This window comes from Enhydra lutris, unplaced genomic scaffold (assembly GCF_002288905.1).
Source record: "Enhydra lutris kenyoni isolate GAN:26980312 unplaced genomic scaffold, ASM228890v2 scaffoldscaffold6, whole genome shotgun sequence".
Lineage (NCBI taxonomy): Eukaryota > Metazoa > Chordata > Mammalia > Carnivora > Mustelidae > Enhydra > Enhydra lutris.
Window position 1 is genome coordinate 25615888 of NW_019154090.1, and position 16186 is coordinate 25632073.

Genomic DNA, 16186 nt, shown 5'->3' on the forward strand with positions numbered 1-16186 from the left:
TCTTCAATCCATGTTGAATTGGATTTATCTTTATTTTTATTTTAGAGAGAAAGCAGGCAGAGGGAGGGGCAGAAGGAGAGGGGGAGAGAGGATCTTAAGCAGGCTCCATGCTCAGTGGGGAGCCTGATGCAGGGCTCAGCCGCAGAACCCTGAGATCATGACCTGAGCTGAAATCAAGGGTCGGACACTACGCAGACTGAACCACTCAGGTCCCCCATGTTGAGTTGATTTTTGTGTGTAGTAACATAAGGGCCCAGTTTCATTCTTTTGTATGTGAATATTTGGTTTTTCCAGCACCATTTGTTATTCGGTTTTAGGGCCTTCCTTGGCAGAATAACAAATGTTCAATCCTTTGCAGGTTCCCAGTGTTTCTTTAGAAATGTTACTGGTCTGTGAAATCTTGTGAACCAGACTTTCATAATTTGTTATAATGTCCAATTATAGTTTACAAGTTAGGATGTGTGATCCAGTGTGCTATAGCTCTTATGAGATGAATGGGTCAGTCTAGAATATTCCAGAAAACCTGGGCTGTAGGGCCCATGTCCTTGGAGGCCACATCCCAGTCTGACTGACAGTTGTTTCCTTTTCCTCACCTTGAAGTTGGTTTTACAGAGTAGGTGCTCAGTTAACATTTGTTCTCTTCTGTGCACAGCCAGGGGTGCTGAGATCAGAGAAGTAAAGCCCTCTGCTCACATCACAGAGCAAGGCGGGCAGGGCAGGGAGGGGCTCCCCCAGTTCTCAGGCCAGCACTGTTTTGACTCTGCTATAGTTGACCTGTGGCTCTGCCTATGCTGAATAACGTTTTCTTCCCCCGTGGGCCAGAGTGGTTGAGAAAGAGCTTTTTCCGAATGGGAAAGACTCAATTTTGTAGAGATGAGGCTTGTACCATCTCAGTGTCCCCCCACCCCCCCGCCCCCCAAGCTGTTAGCATGGCATCTGCCATGTGGAGAGGACATGGCAAGTGTCTGAAGGAAGGGATCACCGGCAATTTCAATTGTGGGTCAGCCTGAAGAACCAGAGAGTAGAACATTTAGATTCTGCTTCCTGCCCTGCCTTAGGTTAGATGTGATGTTGAACAGGTCCCCTCCTGTCCCTGTGCCTTAGTTGTCTCATCTGTTCACGACAAGAATAATAACAGGATGACATGTAATGAGTGCTTCCTACGTGTCGGGCACTGCTCGAAGCTCTGTTGTAGAGTGTAGACCCATTATCTCCTCCCGGTCACCCCTGGGGATGGAGATATTTACACAACCAGTGTGTGATGAGGAAACAGAAGCCCAGAGGGGTCAAGTATCTAAACCAAGGTCACACAGCTAATTAGAGGGCAGCAGGGATTCGAACCCAAGCTGGCCAGCCCCAGAGACTGCCTAATTACTGTATGATACTGAGCATCTAGGAGCTTTATCTTTTCTTGAGCAATTCTACGAGATGCAGAAAGCGGCAGCCATTGGGAGTCTGGGCGGCCGGCAGAAGGTTTCTGGTTGAGCTTCTTCAGGCTTATGTTAAGCAGCAACCATGCATATCTCTTCCTGGAAGGAAGCAACTGTCGAGACAAGGTTACTGGGAAGAATTTTGGCAGAGAGAAAAAAAAGCAGATGGCAAGGCCTGTCTCCCTGTCTCGCGGCCTCTCCGTGGCCTCTTCTGTGCTCCCTGAAGCTCCCTGTGGCTGCCCGCACCAAGGCACAGGCCACCTGTGGCCCTGACCTGCGCATCTTTCTGGCCACCAGTCTCATCCACTCTGGAGCCTTCTACGTGGCCAGAGTCAGCCTCTAAAGGCAGCAACGGATCACATGGCACCCCTGCCTCAAGCCCTCCCGTGGCTTCTCAGAGCTCTCAGAATTAAACCCAGTGTGACCCCTGTCCACCTCTCTGACTTCATCTCCCACTTCCCCTCTACCCAGCACCCTGTAGCCCAGCTGTGCTGTCCCTGCCAGTGGCCACTGGCCACATGGGGCTGCTGAGCTCTTGAAATGTGGCCAGTCCAAATTGAGATGTTGCTTGTCCATATAAAATATGCACTGGCAGGGCGCCTGGGTGGCTCAGTCAGTTGAGCACTTGACTTCAGCTCAGGTCATGATCTCAGGGTCCTGGGATCGAGCCCCACTGTCAAGCTCTATGTTAACATCCGGCCCCTCTATCTATCTAAGCCCCTCCCTCTCCCTGCCCCTCCTCCTGCTTGTGCTCTCTCTCTCAAATAAGTAAATAAAATCTTTTTAAAAAATGAAATAAAATACACACTGGCTCTCAAAGTAGTAGTCCAAATAATTTTATATGGATTATATGTAGAAATGATAATATTTTTTATAATTTGGGGTAACTAAAATACATTATTAAAATTAATTTCACTTTTTTAAAAAAGAGCTTATTTATTTATTTGACACAGAGCAAGAGGTGCAAGTAGGCAGAGGGGCAGGCGGAGAGAGGATGAAGCAGGCTCCCTGCTGAGCAGAGAGCCCCATGTGGGCTCGATCCCAGGACACTGAGACCATGCATGACCTGAGATGAAGACAGAGCCGTAACCCTCTGAGCCACCCAGGCACCCCTCACTTCTATCTTTTCACTTTTTTATTGTGACTACTTGAAAATTGTCAATTCCATGCGTGGCTTGCGTGTTATTCCTGCTGCGGCCCCCCGCCGGCCTCCAGCCCTTCCCAGCCTCAGGCAGGCAGGGCCCATGTATCCTGCTGCTCTCCGTGGCCCCCTACAACTGCAGTCTTCCTCATGTTTGCTGTCTTTCTTCCCCAGGTCCCCCAGGGCTCTTGGTCTGGTACCTGACTCTGGGCTGGCCAGGAAGAGCCTGCGGTGGGTCACATGCCTCGGGGGAGGGATGGATGGGAACTGGCCCCCCATGTTCCTCAGCCTGGAGCCGTGGGAGGGGGCGAGCTGGAGCATGTAGCTGGAGCAGGCGTTCAGCATCCTCAGTGGCTCTGAGCAGAGCACACATGGGCTGTAATAGAGGGGTTTTGGGCTTTGGGTCTTGTGTGGGGTTTTGGGAACCTGCTGTGTCAGTAGGACCAGGGGCATGGAGCCTCCCCAGGCTTCATCACAAGAACTCAGTTGGCACAGGGCACCTGGGTGGCTCAGATGGTTGAGCGGCTGCCTTTGGCTCAGGTCATGATCTCTGGGTTCTGGGATGGGGCCCCACATGGGGCTCCTGGCTCAGCGGGGAGCCTACTTCTCCCTCTCCCTCTGCCTCTCTCCCTGCTCATGCTCTCTCTCTTACTCTCTCAAATGAATTAAAAAAAAAAAAAATCTTAAAAAAAAAAAAAAAAGAACTCATTTGGTAGCCTGGGTCAGTGGCCATGTGCCAGGCCCTTGGGAAGTGCCAGAGCAGCCGACGTGGATTTGGGCTTTGCTGGGGCACCCCAGAGTCCCTCACAGCCTAGCTGCTAACCACACGATGACCTTCGGAGGTCATGCAGTTCCCCTCTAAGTGGGGACTGGCTCCCTGCCCAGAGCCTATGAGGACCAGAGGGAGGGCTCTCTGTCCAGCATCAGCGGGGTACAGCACAGGCCATGTAGGTATTCGGGTCATCCAAAGGTCCTTGTGACCAGCTGTCAGTCACCTTTGCAAGACCCTGGCCACAGTGGGGATGGAAACAATGCATGGCTTCAGCTCCTGAGCCAGGGCCCCCTGCTCCGGGAGGATCACCAAGCCATCACCTCACACTGTTTTCACCCTGAGGACCCTGACTTGAGCAGCATCTGGAAGAGGAAGAGATACCACCATTTCTGTGAAAAGGGCCTGTGGGTTTTAATTGACCGCAGGCTCAGAGTGAGCCAACGGGTGACCTGATTGCTAAAATAGCCCAGGAGAAGGGCGGAAGCTTCCAGAACAGGGAGGGGGAGGCTAGGATCTCAGCTGGAAGGAAGTGAGGGCACCATTCTTGGAACCTGCCCAAATCCACAGCCCCAGTGAGCAGGGAGGCCCCTCTCTGGAAACTCTGCTTTAGTCCAGCTCCTTTGGGTGAGAATGGGGCGAGGTGGGAGGGGGCACCAGAGGAGGTAGTTCCTAGAGCACAGTCGCCTGGGAGGGTGAATGCAGGCCAGCACCCTCGGGCTTCACCCCACAGGTTAGAAGAAACCCCAAGCCTGGAGGTCAGAAGCCCAGGGAGACTCGTTGGGTCTGGTGCTCCAGTCCCACGTGGGGAAGCCGAGAGCCCACCTAAGGCCACGGTGGGAGGGTGACACAGGTCAGCACTCCTCCAGCCTTCCTGCTGCACTCAGCAGCTCTGAAAGAAATGCAAAGAACAAAGAAGATGACTTCTCTCATGCAGCAGATAATGAATGTTCTGATTCTCAGCCCCTGAGAGCATCAAATCCCAGTGTCCCTGGCCAGGAAATTTACAGCCTGCCATTGACCCTTCTGAAGGACCCCGGGCAGGGCAGTGTCCCCTTGCTGGTTCCTCCACAGGCAAAGATGGCCAGTGAATCCCACGACCTCTGTGCCGGCTGTCCTCAGTTCCGGTGGCCTAGCCAGGGTCCCTCAGCTCTGGTCAGTGCTGGACTGGTCAGTGAGGACAGAGCCCAGAGGCTACCTAGCTCTGTGTGGAGGGTGGGCGGAGGTGGAGAGAATGAGCCTGGGCAAGGGCAACCCCTGCCCTGCCTTTCTCTTTTATGTCTAATGATAAAAGCAATTCATACTCACGTAAAATTTGGAAACTACAAAAAGGTGCAAAGGAGAAAATGAAAGTCATCTGTCATCTCACTGCCCAGAGATAACTGTCATTGCTATTTTGTTGTATTTCTCTCCAGTAATGTTCTTCTATGTGGGTCATACATATGCATATAAGTGTATATTTTAATTGTAATATTCTCTAAAGCCGGCTCCCCCCTCCCCCGACATTATATGGTGAATATTTTCTCACAGTGTTAACATTTCCTTTAAAGTTACTTAATGGCTTTATAATATTGTCTTAATAATTTATTTAGCTATTCTCCTATTTTTCTTTCATTCTCCTACCTAGTTTGACTTTTTTTTTTTTTTTTTTTTTTTTTCTTTCGGGGTTTTGTTTTTTTTTTTTTTTTTTTTTTTTTAACCAAGGGGATTTGGCAGTTTTTAAAATTCCACTTAGTGGCGACTGGGTGGCTCGGTTGGTTGAGTGTCTGACTCTTGGTTTCTGCTCAGGCCGTGATCTCAGGGTCCGCACTGGGCTCCACGCTAGGTGTGGAACCTGCTTAAGATTTTCTCTCTCCCTCTGCTCCCCCTTCCCCCCATCCCACCACCCCACACGTGCACACTCTCTCGTGCTTTCACTCTCTGTCTCAGAAAACACCCCAACCATTTAAAATTCCACTTAAAAATATAAATCCAGCTTTTTGGCTGCTGAGATGGAGCAGTTCTGAGGTACCCTCTCTGCCATTCACACTGAGAGGGGCCCGTCAGATTCACAGCTCAGGTGACAGCAAAAGTCTAGCATTTGGAAACACAAACGCAAAAACAAAACCAAGTTGGAGGTTGCTTAGGAAAGGAGCTTCCCTCTGTGGGCTGTAAACCTACCTCTCCTTATGCGTGTGAGCCTGGCGTGTGAGCTGGTGGAGAGGACCGACCATTCCTGGTTCCCATTTTGCCTGTGCATGAGCTGGGGTGATCTTGGGCCATCCTTCCACTGCCCCATTTCTCCCTTTCCCAGGCTGCGAAATGGACCTAATGTCGGAGGCGCTGGACCCAATCGCCAAAATGCTACCTCTGAGCTGGGACTGTCAGTAGGGAGCAGAGGGACAAAGGTGTGGTGAGGCCTGGGTCTCCTTGGGCAAGTGGCCTCCACTCGGTGAGAGTTGTTGTGCCCCCACCCCCGGGAGTTGGTGGCTACACCCTGAATGGGTGGTCCCTGTTGGCTTTCCAGTTGTCCAGACCCCTCCGAACAGCTCTGGCCTGCCCAGGGCCTTGATTTAGTTCGTAGGGAAGGCACTAGTTGGGTTTCCCTGCCCTTTTCTGGATCCCTGCTCAGCAGCCCAGAACCAGGCCTAACTAAGTAGACCCTGAAGAACCCCTGGAGAAATTTCCCATTGTGTTCAGGGCTGAAGGGGGAAGCAGGCAGGGTTCCTGGAGGTCTGGGGCTGGAAACCACTAGAACCTAGGCTCCAGGAGGGCAGGAGCCTTGTGCTTCTCATTACATGCTGCCCTCAGCTCCCAGCCCTGGGTCTGGCCCACAGTGTGCCCTTAGCAAATACTAGTACACCCCGGCAAGTGGTGGCCTATTCCTGCCTCAGCTTCCCTTTCTGTTCTGCTAGGCCAAGAGCTCTGTGAGAGCACAAATGGGCCTGGTTTGCCTGAGTTCTCAGTGCCTAGCAAGACACTGGCATGTGGAGAGGGTCCATGAATGCATGTTCATAATTGATTGATGAATAAGTTATGCCTGAAGACAGTCAGAGCTCAGGAGGCAGGCCCTCCCTTCTTTCCACCTCTTCTCCATAGTAGGTCCATACCCTCCCTCTGAAGGGTCCCAGATGATCCCTTCCTCTGTCCTTCCTTGGTTGAAGTTGGCCACCAGGAACCTCTGGCTGTGTGACTTTGGGCAAGTCACTCCACCTCTCTGAGCCCCAATGCCTCTTCGATAAAATGAGGCAGATGTGATGTATTGAAAGGGCTTTGTGAGGGTCGTGCCAGATTACATAGCCTAACTGATGCCCTGGCAGGTGGTGGGTACCCAAGAAGCAGCCACTTACATTGCCAGTGGCCCAGCCCTGTATCCGTGATGAGCTCCCCGACATGGCGACCACCTGACTATTGGAGGGGCCTTGGCTAATCTTGGACTGGGGCTAACTGAGGAGGCCTCGGAGTGTTACAGATCCCCTGAGACCCCAGCAGCTGTCCCTGGCATTTTGCCCTTGGCTCTGTCATTCACTGTCCTTTTCCCGGCTGGGAAGATACACGCTGTAGCTGGCGGGCGGGGGGCGTGGGCAGGGGTGGGGGGCTCTGCTGGGAGGCAGGCCCGCTGCTCTCCTGACGCCCCTGGGATGGGAAGGGAAGCTGACTGTGCTGCCAGGAGAGCTTTCCCACCTGGCTGCCCTGGCCCATGCAGGGCAGGCCCCCAGGGTCTTCTTGGCCTGCCACTCAGCTCTCTAGATCTCCAGTCTCCAGGCTTTAAAAGGGGGAGAAGACTTACAGGTTTGATGAGAGGCACAAGTGAAACGGCGCACTTTCACTGCTGCTGTGCACGCTCCCAAGGTTGCAGTCCAGTAACTACTAACTTGACTAGGAGCCAGTCCGTGGCCTTGGGGGTGGGGGGAAATGGCGGGGGTGGGGCGCATGCCTGTGGCCTCTTGCAGCTGGGAGGGGCCACCAGCTCTTGCTGCTGAGCCTCTCTGGCTCTACATCTGGCCCTGCCACATAGTCGCTGTGGGACACAGACAGGTGACTTCCCTGTCTCAGCCTCAGAGTCCTCTCCCACAGAATGTGGGCAGCCACCCTCCTGGATTCCTGGGAGAACCCCTGCGGCTACGCATGCCAAGTCTAGCCTCAGCTGCTGTGATGGCCCCAGGCACCTGGGCTTCCCAGCACCTGGACGCAGTCACCTGGGCTCCCCGGACCTCAGTTGGCCCATCTGTGCTATGAAGATGATCACACCCATGGCTTCAGATCATTGGGATGGTTTCGTAAGCCAACCACGGAACCCACCTAGCACAAGTGGTCAGCCTACAGAAAGCACTCATTAGCTCATTATCATGGGGTTCTGTGCTGCTAGTAGCAAAGCCAGCCAAAGGGGACCCTGCTCCTTGCCCAGGGCTTCTCCCTCTGGCCTGCCATAGGGGGCTGGTGTGGATGGGAGCACAGTGACCTGCCTCAGGTTTGCCAGGCCAAAACTGCAATCCCAGTGTCTAGAGCACAGAGTGGTGGTGGTGGTGGTCGGGGCGGGGGGGGGGGGGATGGCTGAGTCTCCAGGAAGCTGTGGTGGAGGCTGGGCCTTGGGGATTCGGCTAAAACCTGGGGAGGCCAAGCAGACGATGACTCTTGGGCTTGTCCTGAACATGCCTCTGTGTCATCTCCCCGTGCCCCAGGTCCACCGTCCTGCCCACACAATGGCAGAACTCCAAGGGGTTGCCCCAAAACAGACACACAGCTTTATTGTGTTTTTCTGGCTGTGAAAGTATTTCTTGTTCACTGCAGAAAAAAAATTGCAAAAATTCAGAAATATGTAAATTAAAAGCACCCCAAATCCCAAACTTCCAGAGGTTTTTGTGCATATATACATATGGATATCGATTGTTTTTACAAGAATTGAATCTTATGATGCTTGCTTTAAAACTTGAAATGAGTATACTTGATTTTTAACTATTTTGTTACAAAATATGACACAGAAAGACCATATAAAATAATCATTCAGTTGGAACCACTGCCCAGTGAAGAACTCTGCCAGCCACCCTAGCCCGCGGTATGCCCCCTTCCCCAACCTCCCCACAAAAAGTTACTGTGCTCCTGACTTTTTTCTTTTTTAAATAATTTCTTCTCCCAACATGGGGCTTGAACTCATGACCCTGAGATCAAGAGTCACATACTCTACTGACTGAGCCAGCCAGGTGCCCTCCTCCTTTTTTTTCTTTTTTTAAAGTAAGCTCTATGCCCAACATGGGGTTTGAGCTCACGACCCAGAGATCAAGACTCACAGTCCACCAACTGAGCCCAGCCAGACACCCCACCGTTATCATGATTTTTAAGGTCATCACTTACCACCCAGTGTGAAACCCTAGATACTATAATTTTGTCAAAAAAATCTGTCTTTTTAAGTCCCTTTTAATCTATAGATTTTTTAAAAATTTCATTGATTTTTTAAAAAAGATTTTTTTATTTATTTGACAGAGAAAGAGAGAGCACAAGCCGGGGGAGCAGCAGTTTGAGGGAGAGGGAAAGCAGGCTCCCTGCTGAGCAAGGACCCCCCGGGATCATGACCTGAGCCGAAGGCAGACGCTCATCCTATTGAGCCACCCAGGTGCCCCTATAGATTTATTTAAAAAAAATTTTTTTTAACTGGAAAGTATATCATAGACCTTGTTCATATTAGTAAATGTGACTCTTGTTTTTAATCTTTTTTTTTTTTTAATGATTCCATGATCCCAAGGTTGAACGTAATTGACTGGTTCCCCTACAGATGGACACTTGGGGGTTACTCTCACACTTTTGCTGTTATGAACAATACTGTGATGGAAATCTTGATACATAAGTTTTTATGCACTTGAGTAATTCCTAGAAGAAATTTCTAGAATTAGAGTCATGGGTCCAAAGAACAGTGTTTTTTATTTAAAACTTTTTTTTATTATTTTTTTAAAAGATTTTATTTATTTATTTGACAGAGATCACAAGTAGGCAGAGAGGCAGGCAAAGAGAAAAGAGGAAGCAGGCTCCCCACTGAGCAGAGAACCCCATGCAGGACTCAATCCCAGGACTCTGGGATCATGATCTGAGCCGAAGGCAGAGGCTTTAACCCATTGAGCCACCCAGGTGCCCCAAGAATAGTGTTTTTTAAAATTAATTAATTATTTATTTATTTAATTTTTTTTTTAGATTTTTATTTATTTATTTGACAGACAGAGATCAGAAATAGGCAGAGAGGCGGGCAGAAAGAGAGGAGGAAGCAGGCTCCCTGCTGAGCAGAGAGCCCGATGTTGCGGGGGCTCAATCCCAGGACCCTGAGATTATGACCTGAGCTGAAGGCAGAGGCTTAACCCACTGAGCCACCCAGGTGCTCCTATTTATTTACTCTTAAAGATCTTATTTATTTGAGAGAGAGAAAGAATGTGAGGAGGGGAATAGTGGGGAGTGGCAGAGGGAGAGGAGAAGCAGACTTCCCACTGAGCAGGGAGGCGGTGGTGGTGGTGGTGGTGGTCCTTAATCCTAGGAACCCTGAGATCAGGCCCTGAGCCACAGGCAGACACTTAACTAATTGAGCCACCCAGGCACCCCATTTTTTAAAAACACAATTTTATTGAGATTTGACTCGCTTGCCATACAATTCACTCATTTAAAGCACACAATTCATTAGTTTCTAGTATAGTCAGCATTGTGCCATCATCACCACATCCAATAGCATCCTATAAAGAACTCCGCACCCCCATCTCTCCCTAGTCGCCTCCTCCTAGCTCTAGGCAGCCACTGCTATAAAAGAGTCTGCTTTCTGTTTGTAGAGGTTTGCCCATTATGGACTTTTCATATCAATGAAATCATATAATGTGTGGTCTTTTCTGAATGACTTCTCTCACTTAGGGTATATTATCCATGTCATAGATTGTATCAGTATTTAATTCTGGGTTGTTATTTTATTTTATTTTATTTATTTGAGAGAGAGAGAGATCGTGAGAGAAAGCACGAGCCCCTGTGGGGGGCGAGGGAGAAGCAGACTCTACGCTGAGCAAGGAGCCAGAGGATTTGGGACTCAGTCCCAGGACCCTGAGATCATGACCTGAGCTGAAGACAGATGCTTAAATGACTGAGCCACCGAGGCACCCCAGTATTTAATTCCTTTTTGTTGCTGAATAATATTTCTGTGTGTGGATAGACCACATTTTATTTATCCATTCATCAGTTGATGGGCACTTGGGTTGTTTCTACTTTCTTTTTTTTTTTTTTTAAAGATTGTATTTATTCATTTGACAGACAGAGATCACAGGTAGGCAGAGTTGCAGGCAGAGATGCAGGCAGGCAGAGAGAGAGAGGGGGAAGCAGGCTCCCTGCTGAGCAGAGAGCCCGACGCGGGGCTCGATTCCAGGACCCTGAGATCATGACCTGAGCTGAAGGCAGAGGCTTTAACCCACTGAGCCACCCAGGTGCCCCTTGTTTCTACTTTCTTAGCTATTACAAACTATGCGTCTGTGAGCATTCATGTAAATTTTGGGGTAAACGTATATTTTAATTTGTCTTGGATCTCTACCTCCCAGGTATGGAACTGCTGGGTCACATGGTAATTCTATTTAATCTTTTGAGAAACTCCCAGACTGTTTTTCAAGGCGGCTCCAGCATTTACCTTCCTACCAGTAGTGTGGGACGGTTCTGACTTCTCCACATCCTTGCCAGCACTGTCTTTTTGAGGATAGCAAACCTAGTGTGCGCAAAGTAGCATCTCCTGGTTTTGCTGCATTTCCCTGATGGCTAGTGATCTTTGGCATCTTTTCATGAGCTTATGGACCATTTGTATTATTTTCTTTGGATCAATGTTTATTCCGATTTGCCCATTTTAAGTTGGGTAATTTTCTTTAATCATTGAAAGAATTTTTTTTAAAAGATTATTTATTTATTTATTTATTTAATTTATTTATTTGACAGAGAGAGAGACACAGCAAGAGAGGGAACACAAGCAAGGGGAGTGGGAGAGGGAGGAGCAGGCTTCCCGCTGAGCAGGGAGCAGGACCCTGGGATCATGACCTGAGCTGAAGACAGATGCTTAACTGGGCCACCCAGGCACCCCGAAAGAATTATTTATGTATTTTGGTTACAGTTCCTTATCAGATACATGGTTTGCAAATATTTTCTCCCATTCTATGTTCTTTCACTTTCTTTCTTTCTTCCTTCCTTCCTCCTTCCCTCCCTCCCTCCCTCCCTCCCTTCCTTCCTTTCTTTCTTTCTTTCTTTCCTAAAAAGATCTTATTTTAAGTACTCTCTATACCCAACATGGGTCTCAAACTGACAATGCTGAGATTAAGAGTCACAGGCTCTACCAACTGAGTCAGCCAGGCACACTGTCTTTTCACTTCCTTAACAATGTCCTTTGTAGCCCAGAAGTTTGTTATTTTGATGACGTCCAATTTACCTGTTTTTTTTTTCTTTTCTATGCTTTTGTGTCTTCTTATTGGCTGATCCTAGGTCATGAAGATTTAAGCCTATGCTTTGTTTTAAGGGTTTTATAGTTTTAATGCTTATATTTGAGTCAAAGATCAGTTTCGAGTTAATTTTTGTGTGGGGTGTAAGGAAGATGCCCAGACTCTTTTTTGCATGTGGGTATCTAATTACCCCAGCACCGTTTGTTGGAAAGCCTGTCTTTTCCCCACTGAATTGTCTGGGCACTCTTGTTGAAGATCAATTTTCTGTAAGTGTGAGGGTTTATTTTTGGACTCTGATTCCATTCTATTAATCTATGCATCTATCTCTGTGCCAGTACCACACTGTTTTAATTACTGTAACTTTGTAGAAAACTTCCTCAGGGTCCTCCAAGAATGTTCTTCTTTTTCTCAGTATTGTTTTGGGTATTTGGGGTCACTTGAATTTCCATAAGAATTTTAAGATCAGCTTGTCAATTTCTGCAAAGAAGCAAGTTGGAATTTTGAGGGGGATGGGGTTGAATCTGAAGATTGATTTTGGGAGTCTTGCTATCTTAACAGTTCTGGGTCTTCAGATCCATGAACATGAGATGTTTTTCCATGTATTTAGGTCTTCTTTAATTTCTTTCAACAATATTTTGTAATTTTTAGAGTATAAATTTTATACTTCTTTTGTTAAATTATTTGTAAGTGTTTTATCCTCTTTGTGGTGTAAATGAAATTAGTTTCTTAATTACATTTTTGAAGTGTTCATTGCCAAGTGCACAGAGACACAATTGACTTTTGTATATTCATCTTGTATCCTGCATCCTTGCTGAACTCATTTATTAGTTCTAACTTTTTATGTGTAGATTCTTTAGGATTTTCTATTTACAAGATCATGCCATGTGAAACTATAGTTTTGCTTCTTCCTTTGCAATCTGGATGCTTTTATTTTCCCTTGTCTGAGTGCCCTGGCTGGAACTTCCAGTACAATGTTGAATAGAAATGGCAAGAGTGGGGGCGCCTGGTGGCTCAGTCCTTGGGTATCTGCCTTCGGCTCAGGTCATGATCCCAGAGTCCTGGGATCGGGCCCCCGCATCGGGCTTCCCGCTCAGCAAGAAGCCTTCTTTCCCTCTCCTAGTCCCCCTGCTTGTGTTCCCTCTCTCGCTGTGTCTCTCTCTGTCAAATAAATAAATAACATATTAAAAAAAAAAAAAGAAGTGGCAAGAGTGGACATCATTTTCTGGTTCCTGATCTCAGGAAAACACCCAGTCTTTCACAGTTAGTATGATACCCAATACTCACTGTAAGGCTCATTTTAGGATTTCCTGAAAAGTTGGCTGCTTATAGCTTCACTATTAGCAGTGTATGAGAGGGCCCCCCAGTCCCCATAGCCCTTGCCAGTAGCTCCAGGTTTTGGAGGTGAAGAGCCCAAAGCCAGATTGGGGAAGTGCTGTGTACCCTATCATAGGCTCAGCTGCCTACCATCCAGTTGTCCATGGTCACTGAGGAGTGAGCCTCCTGAACCCTCAGTCTTCCTTCCCCTGATGGGAAGGGGAGACCCAGCAAGAGCAGCCACTGGTGAAGGAGGTCTGGGTTCTGTTCTGGGCTTGGCTACTGACTTGGGCAAGTTACTCGCATGACCTTGGGCAAGTTACTCGCATGACCTTGGGCAAGTTACTCCCTCCCCCACAGCCCCCAGGCCTTGGTTTTCCTATCTGTGCAGTGGTTGAGGTGGTCCACTCTGACCTGTCCAAGTCTGACCACCCACCCTTAAACCTGCTGCTGCGTCTGCCACGGCCCCACGTGGCCACCAGAGGGCGCAGCAGACCAGCATTTGGCCCAGCTAGGGCGCAGGGAGCCCCGGGGAGGCTGAGGCTGGTTGTGTTTTTAAGGAACTGCTAGCTTTGCTTGCTGGGGTTTCCTTGTGGCTAGACCTGCCTGGGGCCCTTTGCCCCATTCCTCTGGCTGAGTCCTGATCTCTGAGGAGGGAAGATGGAGACATCACACCCAAGGCCAGTGACCTTGCGCTCGTTCTTGCCTGCTTTGGGTTGGCTGCCTAAGGTCCAGGTGTCCAACATCAGGGCCAATGGCCTTGAGTTTCTCAGCCTGGAAAGGTTTCTACTATCCCTGGGCCCCTTATAGGCACTGCATCCTTTCCCTACTGCATTGCATGGCAGTAGAGAGGCCCTCTTTAGGACATGGATGGATTCTTGCTGTGGGTCCTGGACAGTGTAGTATCTGAAACCACATCATCTGGGACTCCCAGATACCTCAAGTGACAGACCCCAAACCTCAGAAGCAGGTAACATAGGCACTTCCCAGAGCTGAGTATCTATGCCTTTGTGAAGGCTTCTCCTGGGAGCACCAGAGGGGCCCTATCAGCCCTCTCCAGGCTCCCCCAATGCTGACGTTACCCTCCCAACAGAAAGCAACCTTAGCTTTCAAATGGAGCTCCCCGTCAAAGCAGCCGCTCTCAGGCCCTTGTTTGGATGCCTGCCACCTTTGCCTTGCATTCCCCTTATTGGTGTGTTTTCCCTCCTTCCAGACTGGGTCCTCTTGAAGGCAAGAGTGAGTGTCCAGTTCTCCTAGGTCCCTGTGGCTGGTTCAGGACTTGGCATCCACTAGAAGCTCAACAGATGTTGCCATGGGAACCCTGAGCCCATCTTCTCCTCCCACTCAAGGGACCAGGGCCGTCTCTGGCCCTTGCTGAGCTGTTTGACTTGGGGGGCAGGTCACTTAGCTTTCTGAGCACCCATTGTTTTTGCTTCTTGACTCTTCTACTTTCCTCAGAAGGTTATAGGGGTCAGAGAGGACATGAGAGCCCTGGTGGGAAGGGTGACATGCTCTTGCTGTGTCCGATAGAATTGTTCTGAGAGGACTCAGCTGTGCTGTCAATAAGGAGGTCACCTGGAAGAGGTGGGCACTGGGCCACACCTACCGGAGTCCCCCGAGTTTTTATATAATAACAGCTGGCATTTGGGGGCCTGTTCTGTGGACCAGACATTGTGCTAAGTGCCTCACCTGGATTCTCTCTCTTGGTCCCCTCAGCGACCCTTTGCGTAGCAGCATCGCCCATGCTCAGCTTTGCAGACGGGGAGCCCAAGGCTCCAGAGCAATTAGTTACTGTGCCCAAGGCCACACAGCTGGCAAGTGGTGGGGCTGGGACTGGGAGCTCTGGCCCCAGGGTGGGGGTGCTCTTAGCCACGGATCCACGCCCTGCCCTGACCAGATGCCCGGCAGGGGCAGGCACTCAGGGCTCTTATTGTCTACTATCTAGGAACTCTGAGGACCAGACATCCTTGCTTCCCGTCTTCCTTTTCTAGATTTGTGTGCTGAGACCAGAAAGGAACATGGTCTCTCTACCTCTGTCTTTCTCTCTCTCACACACCGGCGGGGCATGGGGGTTAGAGCAGGACCCCAGCTAACGTCAGGTGTGTTACAACAGGGAAACTGGGTGAGGCCCAGAATCTGTCATTCCAGAAGTCATCGTGGGGCCTCGTTCACACCAGCCCACCTCCCATCTTGATGGAGTTCATTCGCCCAACTCAGGGTTCTTGGGAGTGGGGCGAAAGGAAGTGAACCTCAGAGGTTCAGAAAGATGCTCTCTCACCAGCCCAGACCTTGGGCACCAGCAGGCTCCTCCTCCCCAACGCCTGGGCCCTTATCAGGAGCACAATTTGGGTTGGTGGGGAGGGGGAAGTCTGAGGCCCCAGGCTCCTCAAGGTGGGTAGGAGAGATAGGGAAGTGGGGAGGGGGCCATGGGGCCCTGCTGGGAGGGCCCGAGGATGGAAGGGATGCCCAGAGCCGGTGCTGTCCTTGCCGGCCTGGCCTCTTGACATGGTTCCAGAGCTGCTCCTGCCTTCCCCCCTTGCCAGGCAAGCCGCCCGCACCTTTAATTAGCAAGCAGCAGCCTCTCCCCGATTCATCACAGTCACTGTTTAATTAGCCGCGCACAAGGCGCCCCTACCCCCAGCTCTGGGTGGAGCAGCCTGCCTCTCTCATGGAGGCTGCCACCACCTCATGGTGTCCCCTGTCACACGCCCCCCCCATACTTATGCTGCTCCCCAGAAGGGGGGATGGGGCGGGCACGCCTGGCTGAAACCTCAAGGAGATTCTGGGCACTGACGCTTGTATTCAAAGCATCCAGCAAACATTATTAGGGCTTGGAGTCTGCGCCAGGCTGGCGCTGGGCGGAACCCAGGCTGGATGGGGGCGGCCGGCCTTGGTCCGGTCCAAGGGCTCCAGAGCGGCTTTTCCCTTTGGGAGGTGCCCAGACCCCTCTCTGGCTGGTCCCAGGGTGTTGGGAAAAGCCCCATAACCCTCCCTGTTGCTCCACTCCTCCCCATACCCCCATCCAGGCAGGGATGACCATTTCTTTCTTTCCCTCCCTGCCCCAGAGCCCAGCTAGCCCCCTGAGAAGGCGGCCTCCTCTAGGATGGAGAGGGCCCGTCCT

The 16186-nt window shown here is 50.2% G+C and overlaps 1 protein-coding gene across 1 annotated transcript; it reads left to right on the forward strand.

Moving 5' to 3' along the window:
- The first annotated feature begins 1428 nt into the window (after window positions 1-1428).
- On the forward strand, window positions 1429-15679 carry LOC111141548 (uncharacterized protein C20orf203). The gene is given in 5 exon segments (XM_022494167.1): window positions 1429-1473; window positions 1657-1761; window positions 15366-15407; window positions 15409-15561; window positions 15563-15679. Coding segments are annotated over 5 exon segments (462 nt in total).
- The last annotated feature ends 507 nt before the right edge of the window (window positions 15680-16186 follow it).